This window comes from Lynx canadensis, chromosome A3 (genome assembly GCF_007474595.2).
Source record: "Lynx canadensis isolate LIC74 chromosome A3, mLynCan4.pri.v2, whole genome shotgun sequence".
In the NCBI taxonomy this organism is placed as follows: Eukaryota; Metazoa; Chordata; class Mammalia; order Carnivora; family Felidae; genus Lynx; species Lynx canadensis.
Window position 1 is genome coordinate 38,291,955 of NC_044305.1, and position 12,318 is coordinate 38,304,272.

At 43.6% G+C, this 12,318-nt stretch overlaps 1 protein-coding gene across 1 annotated transcript in view; it reads left to right on the forward strand.

Moving 5' to 3' along the window:
- SPTLC3 (serine palmitoyltransferase long chain base subunit 3) overlaps nucleotides 1-12,318 on the forward strand; it is a 130,667-nt gene that overhangs the window by 89,509 nt on the left and 28,840 nt on the right. Inside the window, exon 9 of the mRNA XM_030310104.2 lies at nucleotides 6,904-7,030. Within this exon, the coding sequence (XP_030165964.1) occupies nucleotides 6,904-7,030 (127 nt within the window). The remainder of the gene's footprint in view (nucleotides 1-6,903; nucleotides 7,031-12,318) is intronic.

Here is a 12,318-nt window from a genome sequence, read left to right on the forward strand (position 1 = left end):
GAAGCAAGCATATCCTTGAAATGTTGTCAAATTTGGTAGATGTCACATTTTCCCCCTGGAGTTCCTTCATCTGATATCTGCTTTAAACAAAGACCCCTGACTGGCCTGAAGTCAGGTCCAGCTCACTCGGTTCTCTCTTACTCTCCATCCTAAAGTCAGGAGGACTGTTTTAAAAGTGTGTTTGTTCTTATCTATGTAACTCGTATTCATTTGGGACAGACACTGGGCAATTGTGGAAAATTATCATTTATATTAATTGCAATGCAGAAAAATGTTCATTTCCTTGCTCTTTAAAATACTGATTCTCTGCGCGCCTGGATCCAGAGAACGGCATCATCCTTCCCCCACCCATTTCCTTTCCAGAGGAAAGGTCTTCTCCAGGTCTTCTCCCGCTCCACACTATGCACTGCAGTCTCTGAATTTACCACTAGATGGCAGCAAGAATTAGAGCGTGTTTGGCAGAGGTCCATTAGTCCCTACAGAGACTTACTGCCCTAAAAGAGCAAGATGCAAAACCTAGAAAACATAGGGCAGTTTCCAAGACGTGGAGGCCACTTGAGAAAGTGTTTATATGTGCCATTCCCTGATGAGTTCAAAATCGGTCAAATACACACCTGTCTGGAATGGTTTTGGTGAGTCTGTGATAAACTCAGATAAATTGGTTTCCTTCCAACCTGCTATGCCTAAGAGTTAATGGAATTTTGGTATCTGCTTGTCTGTACCTTTAGTTTTGTTTTTTTTTTTTTTAGTTATGTTAATTTTATTTTTTTTAATGTTTGTTTATTTATTTATTTATTTTTGAGAGAGAGCATACATGCATGAGCAGGGGAGGGGCAGAGAGAATCTCAAGCAGGGGATTCAGACAGGACGTGGGGCTGGATCCCACCAACCGATCCCAGGAACTGTGAGACCACGACCTATGCTGAAATCAATAAACTGATGCCTGGGGCGCCTGGGTGGCTCAGTCGGTTAAGCGGCCGACCTCGGCTCAGGTCATGATCTCGCGGTCCGTGAGTTCGAGCCCCGTGTCGGGCTCTGTGCTGACAGCTCAGAGCCTGGAGCCTGTTTCAGATTCTGTGTCTCCCTCTCTCTGACCCTCCCCCGTTCATGCTCTGTCTCTCTGTGTCTCAAAAAAAATAAAATAAAACGTTAAAAAATTTTTTTAAAAATAATAATCCGATGCTTAATCAACTGAGCCACCCAGGTGCCCCAAGTCATATTAATTTTAAATTACGTGTGGTTTCCATTTAACTCACGGTTTTCAATCCTCTGGATTTTGGATTATTTTTGCAAAAAAAGTTTCACTTTGACTTTGTTTTGAATTAGGATTTTTTTTTAATTTTTTTTTTCCAACGTTTATTTATTTTTAAGACAGAGAGAGACAGAGCATGAACAGGGGAGGGGCAGAGAGAGAGAGGGAGACACAGAATCGGAAACAGGCTCCAGGCTCTGAGCCATCAGCCCAGAGCCTGACGCGGGGCTCGAACTCCCGGACCGCGAGATCGTGACCTGGCTGAAGTCGGACGCTCAACCGACTGCGCCACCCAGGCGCCCCATGAATTAGGATTTTTAATTGATAGGTCATAGGATTGGACAAATGCTAACAGTTTTAATTTGAAAGAAATCTTTCCACTTACCTATTTAAATAATTAGAAGAGTTTTCAGAGTTTAATCATATTTTCTCCCGGATATTTTGCAGTGTATACTTCAGTTTGGGGGTGTACTGCAAAATATCCAGGATTCTAACCTTTGAGTACAAAAGCAACAAAATTTACCCCTAAGAATGTTAAAATGCACACATTAGAACTTTACATTTTTCTGAATCCCTAATAATTTCAATTTCACTATGTTCATGGGGTTCTTAGTGAATCTTGAGAGTTGAAAATAATTACTTGGGTCAAAATATCTAGAAAAAGGTACAACTGTCTGGCTCTCTTTTTAAATGTCAGTGTTAGGGTTAAAAGTAGAGAGACTATGTTCCTAATAGCAGTTTCTAGGAGGCTCTAGAAGTCTTTGTGGAGTTGATCAAAGTCAGGACTACAGTCTTTGTTAGCCACCAGACATGTCACAGAAAGAAAAGTGTTTGGAAACAAGGGGAGAAAAAAAATGATTTGGTGCTAAGATAGTATCACTGAGAGTAAAGATTCTGTCTTGGCCTCAGGCTTGCTGTCAGAGAATGTCCGACAAAGTCATCTCTGCTTGTTGTAATTTACTGCCCTGGCCTCGACCTTCTCTCCCCGCTTTAGGGAGACCTCCCAAATGGTCTCTCCAGAGCCAGCAAGATTTTGCTATTTTGTTCACTTTGAGTTTAGAACTGCTGTAGATGATCTGTGAGCAACCCAACTTGGAACATTCTGTCCTTTCAAGACCTTTGAGGTGAAGTATCAGATAATGACTTCTCTCCACCTGTTAGAGCCTGAACTGATGGGGCTAGGTTTCTTATTTTTGTTTTTTAATGTGTGTGTCGATCCAGTTGCTAAGGAGGTGTGGTCAACACTGAAGACCCTGATTTTGAGGGGTCCAAATATGTCTCAGGCATGGATCCTGAGTCCCCTTGCATGCCTGCTGCTAACCACTGGCTTTCATAGTCTCCATAGGCTGAGAAGATTGCAAGCAAGTGAAGAAAAGGTAGCCTTAATGATTGATAGATTGCAGGGCTAGAATTCTGGAGGAGGGAAGTCTGACAGGGCAGCCAAGTTTGGGGTGAGCGTTAGCCCCAGAAGCCTGTGTGCCAGACAAAGGCAGGCCTCTTGCAGAAGCTAGCTCTGCCCTGTCTGCTCAGCCCCGGCTATATTTAACAGCCCTTTGAAGTAAATGGGGGTCATGGTATGAACACCGAGATGTTTATTCTAAGAGCCTCCTGTCTGACTTCCTCAGCAAACTACCCTTGCCCTTGAACTCCAGGCCCATGGGTAGAGAAAATAATCAGGGTTTTGAACTTACAAAAAAGACTTGGAAACCTTGGTAGGAGGAGCCCTCTAACCCACCCTGAAGGAAGACATAACCCAGACTTTCCTTGAAAAGACCAAAGCAAACTCTTAATTCATGGCTCCTGGTGCCCAGTGGGGGAATGAGAAGAGGGAACCAGAAACCAGGCATCAAGACCTTCCTTGATGCTCAGCAGAAGTTACTTAAAGAGCCCCACTTTCTGAACCACACAAAAAAACTAGCGCTGTCCACAAACTAAGACCTTCAGAGGAAGGGGACCCAGTCTAAAAGAAATAAGATGGTGGGCAAGACAGTCTTAATGTTAAAAGGGAATGATAACTGCTTTGATGAGGCATTTATTCAAACTAAGAATGCACCTGACCTTGGCTTTATGAAATTTCCCAATTTGGAAAGGAAAATTAGGGGCTGAGGACATTGAGAAGAGCCCTTTAGGGACGCAAGAAAGCTTTGTTTTGTTTCTTTGTCTGATCTTTGTCAGTGATGCCCCAAAACGAAGAGAATATTTCTATTCTTATTCCTAAGCATACAGCTTAGTTACCCTCTATATACCCTATATACTTCAGGGACCCTCCCCATCCTTCCTCACTCCCTAAAACCCCTCTTCTTTTCATTAGATCATCAGTATTTACCAGGCCCCTGCTAGGTACCCACCATTCTGGACTTTAGAAGAGTGTTTAATCCATCCCTGCTCTCAAGGGGGTCTCACTCCTCTTGGAGAAACAAGAGCAATAGCCCCAAAGAATTTTGAGACTGATGTGATTCGGTCTGTAGTTTAGTGCTGTTGACACTTGAGTATATTAGGGATTCTTCCCACCTCCCCCCAAAAAGGAGCAATCTGTGGATCAGGGAAAGTACCACAGTGAAGTACAAGTGAAGGTGGTAGTCTCTGTGCTCCCCTGCCCCCCTCACCGCATGCCAGGCCAGCCCCTCTGGTCTGGAGAAGTATTGTAGTGTGGTGCTAAGGGTGGGGATTCCAGAACCAGGCCGTTTGGGTCCAAATCCTTGTTATCCAACCATGTTTTGGTTGGATAATGAGCCACCCAAGCACATCTTTAAGGATTTTTAAATTTTTTTTCATTTATTTTGGGGGGGGGGGTGCAGAAAGAGAGGGAGAGAGAACCCAACAGGCTCTGTGCTGTCAGCCCAGAGCCCTATGCGGTCTCACAGACTGTGAGATCATGACCTGAGCCGAAATCAAGAGTTAGACACTTAAACTGACTGAGCTACCCAGGTGCCCCCTAGGTACTACATATATATTAACTCATTTAATTTTCATAATGACCCTGAAGTTAGCATTACTATTATCTCATTTTTCGGAGAAGAAAAGTAAAACCCAGAGAGATTTAGTAACTTGCCGATGGTCACACATCAGTAAGTGGCAGAGCCAGGATTTGAACCCAAGCAGTCAGGTTCCAGAGCTTGTCCTGTAACTCCTTGGTCATGCTTCCCTTCAAGGGAATAACTTTGTCGTGGGAAATTTTCCCTCTACTCCCGACTGACTCTTTATGCTTTGCTGATAAGATGCCGGCCTCATTCCTAATTTTAGCACATGCCCATGCCTTTCCCTTCCTCTGCATCTGTCCAAATCCATCCATCCTTCAAGGCCAGATCACCTCCTTGAAGCAGCCCTTTCCAGCCTTAGTCCACATGAGCCCCCATCATCCTGTCACCTGTGCCCTACCCACTCTCTCCTACTCGGGTTCCCCAGCATTGTCAGGCACTAACTCTCAACAGAGAAAGAAAACCTTTGATGTTGCTCATGGAGCAGCACTGAGCATAATGCTGTGAAGAACAGCCTGGCTTCAGCTACCCTGGAAAATGACCATCTCTCTCTCTCTCTCTCTCTCTCTCTCTCTCTCTCTCCCTCTCCCTCTGAGCTGCACACTCTCCACCCCCACCCCTGCCCCCCAATCCTCCAGAGTGAACTTTCCAAATACTGTGTGGCCAATGCTTTAAGTCAGGCCATCATGATGCACATACTCTTTGACTATGGTGAAAACCCACCCAACTGCCTGTATGAGATTCACTAAACAAAAGCATAGATGGAAACTTAATTTTAATTTTAATGTAAGTGGATAATGGCTACCAGGGACTAGTCTTTATATCTTCCTTCTCTTCTTAGTCTCCCATATCTAGAACAGAGCCTGGAGCAAGTCCTTGTACAAATTTGCTGAAGGAAAAATGAAAGCAGAGAAGAAGGCCCCGGGGGTAGGGAGAAGAAAGAAAAGGAACAGGAAAGGATAAGAAAGGATAGGGAAGGGAAGGGAAGAAGGAAATACTTAGGAATGGAGAGGAGAAAAAGATTTAAATGGAGAATTTGAAATGAAAAAGGGAATCAGAGTAGAAGGAAGAAACAAAAGAAAGAAATGAGTATGAAATGAAGGACAATAGAAAGAAAGTTGGGGAAGAAGGATGATGGAAGAGGAGATTTAGAATGAAGGACACATTGAAGGAGGCAGGAGGGACAGAATGGAGCTGCTAGTGTCCCCCATGGGCCAGGTAGGTGCATCACATCATCAACCACCTGTGAGATGGGCTGTTCACTTTACTGAGGAAGATGAGCTCAGAATGCTTAAAACGGTGGGACCCCTGAGTGGCTCAGTTGGTTTGGCGTTCGACATTGGCTCAGGTCATGATCTCTCTCTGTTCCTCCCCCACTGGCACTCTTCCTCTCAAAACTAAATAAAACATTAAAAAATTTAGAAAAAAAGAACGTTTAAAATGCTTGTGAACAACCATAGTACCCTTTCTCCAAGCGAGATGGAAAAGTGAAAGGTGGGCACAGTCCCAGGCTTAGGGGTGGAAATGGGTGTTTAGGAGGAGATGGGTCTGCCCAAAGCAGGGCTTTACCCAGTTCACCTTATGAGGGAATAGATCAGAAAAGACCCCTCAGTGGGATTCTAAACTGTCTCCTCATCTTTGAAGAGAAGGTGGCTGATCCTTTTCTGACTCATTGCTAATTTGAGAACTATCATCAGCCCACTAGCTCTTCTGCAGAGCATCCTGAGGGTCCTAAGCCATGAGCCAGCACAGGTGGACCAGTGGATGGTCCAGTCAGTCAATACTGAGCACCTCCAGATGCAAGCTTATGGCCCTCCCCACTGTGGCATTGTGTTATAGGAGCTTCTTAAGGCTTTCAGCAAGCTTACCTGGGACCTTCTATTTGGCCTCAGGAGTCAGGCATGCAAGCAAAGAGTCATTCCTATCACTAAAGACCAGCATCTGCAGTGGGTCAGCACTCCAAATAACATTGCACAAAAATTGCAATAGCTGTCTGCTGACCAAGGCATAACCAGAGTCTATCTGGTCCTCATGTATAATCTGGTTTAATTTCCCACCTCTCCCTTCTGCCACTCCCTTTTCTTCTTTATCTGTCTTGATTCTTTAAGACCATTCCTCCTCTTCACTGAAGCCCTCCCTCCCCATCTCTTCCTCTTCACTGAAGCCCTCCTTCCCACTCTGCTCCCACTAGCAATACCCATCCCTGTCTTCCGAAGTCTTATCACCCTATTGCATATACAGGTTTGCACATCCTGTTACTTTTCCTCCCATTACTTTTCCCTGGGCACAATCTAATGTTGTAGGCTCAAGGGCAAGAAGCGCATCCTGTATTCTTTGGAGATTCCTGCATACAAAGCCAGTGCTCCTACGTGCTAGGTATTCAACAAATGTTTGGGAAATCGTTTTTGCTTTACACATGTGGTTTTGCCTTACAGACTTTAACTCCAAATTCTCAGCATCCCACTTTTGTATGCCATGTAGGTTTTTGAGGGAGAGGCTAAGAAGAAGAGATAACACAAAATAAACCGTTTGGTGATTCCCCCTTGAAAATCAGACCACATTCGAGAATCAAATGTCTTGTCCTATGGTAGGTGGGGAGGGGATGAGATATAATTCTCACCACAAACACTGAGACTTATTTGCCTTCTTTTGGGGCTTACTCTTTTATTAAAGGACCTTGTGGATTATTTACGAGTTCACTCACATAGTGCTGCTTATGCTACATCCATGAGCCCACCGATAGCAGAGCAAATCATCAGATCAATGAAATTTATCATGGGACTGGATGGAACCACACAAGGTAAGAGGGTATGAGGGGAGCACAACTCCCATAAATCCTTCCTTAAACTTCTCTCTGTCTCCCTTCTGCCTTATCAATCTGCCCCCTTCTCAGATATATACCTTTGTCTTCACCCAATTTGTAAAATCAATTTGTACAAACCCAATTTGTACGTGATATATAATAACCCATAGTACAAAAATACACTAGCACACACACAAAAAGAAAGAAATGCTTTTTTTTAAGCAAAGAAAACTTTCTAATTCACCTCTTAACATGATCTGCAAAGTTGGATAATTTTGTGTGATCAGTTCCGTTAAAATGAAGCAAACAGCGGTATGTGTTTGCCTGTGCCTGCTTGGGGCCGTCACTTGTGTTTCCCTGGAAACAAGCCAGAGGTTGGGAAGGGGTTGGTTACCACTGCCCACTTGAGGATATGTGGACAGAACACACACGACAACTTCCCAGTCATTTTGCAGACATTTGGGTCACCACAGCCAAAGTGTGTTTCTTTGCTCAAGCCAAAGGAGCTTAATCATCTCTTTGAAAAATTGTTTCATCAAAGCCTTTTGGAACTCTCCTTCTATCTCTTAGATACAGCTTACAGAGCTTCTACTACATATCACAGTGGGGATACAATGATGAATAAGGCAGTCTTGCTGCCAGGCAATCGAGTGAGTGCATTTATGGAAGTAGCAGATTATCCTGGCCCCAGGACTGGTCCCTGAGCCATAAAATCCATGTGCCCCCCCCCCACCTCCCAGCTGGTGGGAAGCCCTCCATTGTTGAGTGCAACCTTCCAAGCCTCCTGCTTCAGTACAAGCATGGGGAGATCCATTTCCCAATTTTATTAAAACAGCAGAGTACTTTATTCACATACAAATTTTACCCAGAAGTCTCCTATATACAACAGATCAGAACAGGGCTGAGCTGGTTGAAGTTGTGTCTCTACCTACCTTCATGCTGGCAGCCCCCGAGGTCCTAGTGCTCCCCAGGACACTGGTTTGAAAATCCCCGAGATAGACCTTTACTTTTCACTAAAACAGGAAAATGGCTTGCAGAAAGATTTTCTTCTTCCATGTAAAATGCAGTGATTGATTGTTCTCCAAAGTCTCTTCCAACCTTGTCTTTGGGGTTTTATGATTCTGTCTCTTATTGAATCGTCTGCGTGCAAAGGAAATAAAAATCCAATCTAGGGAGTCCATGTGGTGCAACGGTTAAAGGCATAAACTGAAAGCTGCTACCTGGATGTGACTCCTGGGATGCTATTTACTCTTGCTTTAACAAGTGATTTAACTTATCTGTTCACCTCTGAGCAAGTTTACCTCCCAATGTGTTGTTCCTCCCACTGTAAAATTAGGAAAATCATATTGATTGAGCTCATGTTTCTGTGAAAATTAGGTAAATTAAGATATATAAAATTCTTAAAATTGTGTCTGAAAACAATTATTTAGTGACCATCTTATAATTGCTCACTACTGTTATTTGCTATTATTATTGAGGTGTTCAAATCTCAGGTGATAAGTATTTGGACCACATCCAGGGATGCTGTAGAAAGATTCTTATGATGGAAGAGAGGTAAGACTAGATGTCCTCCAAGGCCCTGGATTAGTCAGGATAAGAAGAGTTATGCCACCATGACAAATAAACCCTGCAAATCTCTATGGCTTCCTGGAATCAAAGTTTAGTTCTTGCTCATGCCAAGTCTAATACAAATAGACAACTCTCTGCACAGCTGTCCTCCATGGGGGCAGTGACTCAGGCTACTTGTAGCCTAAGGCTTGGCAGTCTCCTGGCAGAGAACAGAGGAGCATCCGCCTGGAAGAGACACTTACCACCTTGCTTATAGTCCTTTGGCCAAAACTAGGCATATGACCACACCCAAATTTGTGGGAGAGGGAGTTAGTAAATTAAAGGATATGGCATAGATAAGCAGATAATCTTTCAACCTTTTAAAACCAAAGCTAGAAATAGAGTTGCTCCCATGTGAGCTGTCCTAGTTGCATGAAAAAAACTGGTCTGGAACCTCTGGCTTCTCAGGAAGCTATATTGATGATCTTCCTGAACTTCATGCATTTATTAATGGAAAACAGTTGTTTGAAATTTAAGCTAAAATACGAGTTAAATGAATTGTCCTACAGTGACAAAAATGGTATTATTTTAAAGGTGAATAACTAGGAGGGGTGCCTGGGGATACCTTGGTTAAGTGTCTGAGTGTTGGTTTTGGCTCAGGTCATGATCTGGTGGTTCATGAGTTTGAGCCCCACATCAGGCTCCACACTGACAGTGCAGAGCCTGCTTGGGATTCTCTCTCTCTCTCCCTCTCTCTCTGCCCCTCCCCTCCTTGTGTTCTCTCTCTCATGTAATGAATAAACTTGAAAGAAAGAAAGAAAGAAAGAAAGAAAGAAAGAAAGAAAGAAAGAAAGAAAGAAAAAGAAAGGAAGGAAGGAAAGAAGGAAGGAAGGAAGGAAGGAAGGAAGGAAGGAAGGAAGGAAGGAAGGAAGTTATCCAAAAATTAGGAGCACTAATTTCTTTTTTTTTTTTTTTTTTTTTGGTTTAAGGATTGTTTTTTTTTTTGTTTTTTTTTTTATATATATGAAATTTATTGACAAATTGGTTTCCATACAACACCCAGTGCTAGGAGCACTAATTTCTTAAACCTTTTGGTGTATATGCTCTCAGAGTCAGTTAATTTACATGTACCCAACCTGATAATCATTTCCTTGCCTCCTCTGGATTGGTTTACCTCTCCATCACAGACAGAACTCACTCTGTTTATCTGATCACAGATGAAGATCTGCAGAAAAACCACATTGAAAGATTTGATCATTTGTTCTTTGATAGTCTTCTAGCATCAATTTTTCTTCCTCTGAGGTGGGAGATATTTCCCTTGGTTCTCTCTCAGCCTTCTAATTAATTAGTTAGTTATTATTCTTTTTACCTCCCAGTTAAACTTTCTCACTTTACTTCTTCTGCCATCTTAATAGGGAAAAGAAAGGAAAAAGAACAGAGAAGGCAATGTGTGGTGTCTGTTTTCTAAGAGCCAAGATGGGAGGACCCAAGGGGAAAGACAGGACAATTTCTTTTCAAAGGGATGAACAAAGGAAAGTAGTAGAAAAGAAAATTGACAGAATCATCAGCCAAGTTTCAGATGGTTCTGCCTGATACATCTTTTGAAGAATTCAAAGGCACCAGTGAATATTCATGCTGGCCTCATTTACAACAATGCCTGCTTTAAATGAAATGAATAGGACAGGTTGGGAATATTGCATTAACTCACCCCTTTCTGCTGAGATATACGGACACTCGGGGTAAAGTTGCCCGGAGCTCAAAGGGATGCACTATGTCATGCCAGAGCTGCCTTACAGGATCTGAGAAAGAGAGTCAGGCTCCGAGCCTTCATCTTTGGCCCACTCCACTGCAACTGTGATTGGAGCCTTTCAAGGCTTTGTTTCAGGTTGAGTTTGGGGAGCAGTTGGCCAGATCTGTCCCTTGATGAATATCTTCACTTTAATCTGCAATGCAAAGCCATAGGCTTCAAAGAGAGGCAAGCTACAGGAATAAGGTCAGTGTTCCTTTGAAGCCAAAGTTCAAAGATGAAATAGCAGTCTCAGTGAAATGACAATGTTTATGCACAGCCACCTTCACTCTGCAGCCAGGCTGCTCCTGGAGTTAATGCACACAGGCTGAGGGGCTGCAGGCCATGCATGCATTCCACATGCACCAAGGCCCTTTTAATCTCCTGGCCTGTCACATCGTGCTGCACAATAAGCCCAAAGTGGAGATTTGGTTTCTCCATCCTAATGGTGGTTGGGTGGTCCATAAGCCAAGTCGATGCTGTAAGCCCCTTAAAGGCAAGAAATGTGTCTTGAATTAATCTGGTGTTCCTGTGAGTGTCAGACCCGGTGCTCGGCTTAATAAATACGTCATAATTCACCTTCCATCTCACTGGGCTCCTCGATTTCAGGTCAGTGTTTATGCTAAACGAGATCTAGAGGATGTTTATCTCACAGGACTGGAAGCCTGGAATCCATTCCACACCCATGCGGCAGCTGGAGGGATCACTCAGTATTTGGGACCCTCTGTACCTGACACCACTTTTGAAGGGGTCCGGAAAGATTGCAGCTTGATCATTCTCTTCACCTAGCCGTGGCATAAGCCACCATGGGAGGCTAAGCCCCAAACCATAGCAACCCCCCTAAGAAAGCACTGGCAACAACTGTCTTATTATTTATTTAAATCTTTGATTCATATTTTTTTAATTAATCAGTAATATTCTTTTTGTACTTCCAATCTTGGCCTCCTTCTGCACTCTCCCTTTCCCCACCCTGGGTAATCTTTGCCTTCTCAGAGAATATAGAGGGTGTATCTCATGGAGGATTAAGGGTGTGCACTCTGGAGCAGCTGGTGGCTCAGTCCGTTAAGCTTCTGACTTCAGCTCAGGTTATGATCTCGAGGTTCACAAGTTCAAGCCCTGTGTCAGGCTCTGTGCTGACAGCTCAGAGCCTGGAGCCTGCTTCGGATTGTGTGCTCCCTCTCTCTCTCTGTCCCTCCCCTGCTTGTGCTCTCTGTCTCTCAAAAATAAAAAAAGTTAAAAAAAAAATGGGTGTGTGCAATCTGCGGCCAGACTGCATATAGCCCAGTCTACCTGCCACTCTTGTTCTGTGACCGGCAAGCTACTTAGTCTTTCTTAGCTTTGGTCCCTTATCTTTAATTGGGGTCATACATAGGCATAAATAATGTGAGGGACTTAGCACGATGCTTGATACATAGTAAATACTCAATTAAAGCTAACAGTTACTATTATTTTAACTCATCTGCTTTCTGTCCTCCAAATTTTCAATAGTTTTTACTCATTCTAGGATTCTGCCTTTCTCTTAGACCTCCACCTACTCCATCAGCAAATCCCACAGCACATCCTTTGATGTATGTCCAGAATCTGGTCCCTTCTTGCCAGCCCCAACTCTACCTGTCAGCTCCCACCTGGATTACTGGAGTATCGTCCTGAATATTCTTTCCATTCTGCTCTTGCCTTTTGATGACTTGTTTTCCATACAGAAACCAAAGCAATCTTTTAAAGAAATATAACTCAGAATACCCCTAGTGCAAAGCTATTCATTGCTTCCCATCTTACTGGAGTGTGGAGGTCAGAATGTGGTCTTCAAGGCTTCTCCTGATAAGGTCTTCTGTTTTCCCACCATCTTTCCACCATCAGTCCACTCCAAGCAGCTGGCATCCTCATTCTTCAGGGAACGGCTCCTGCATTGGGTCTTTGCCCTTGTTGGTCTCTCCAGACCAGCATTTCTGAC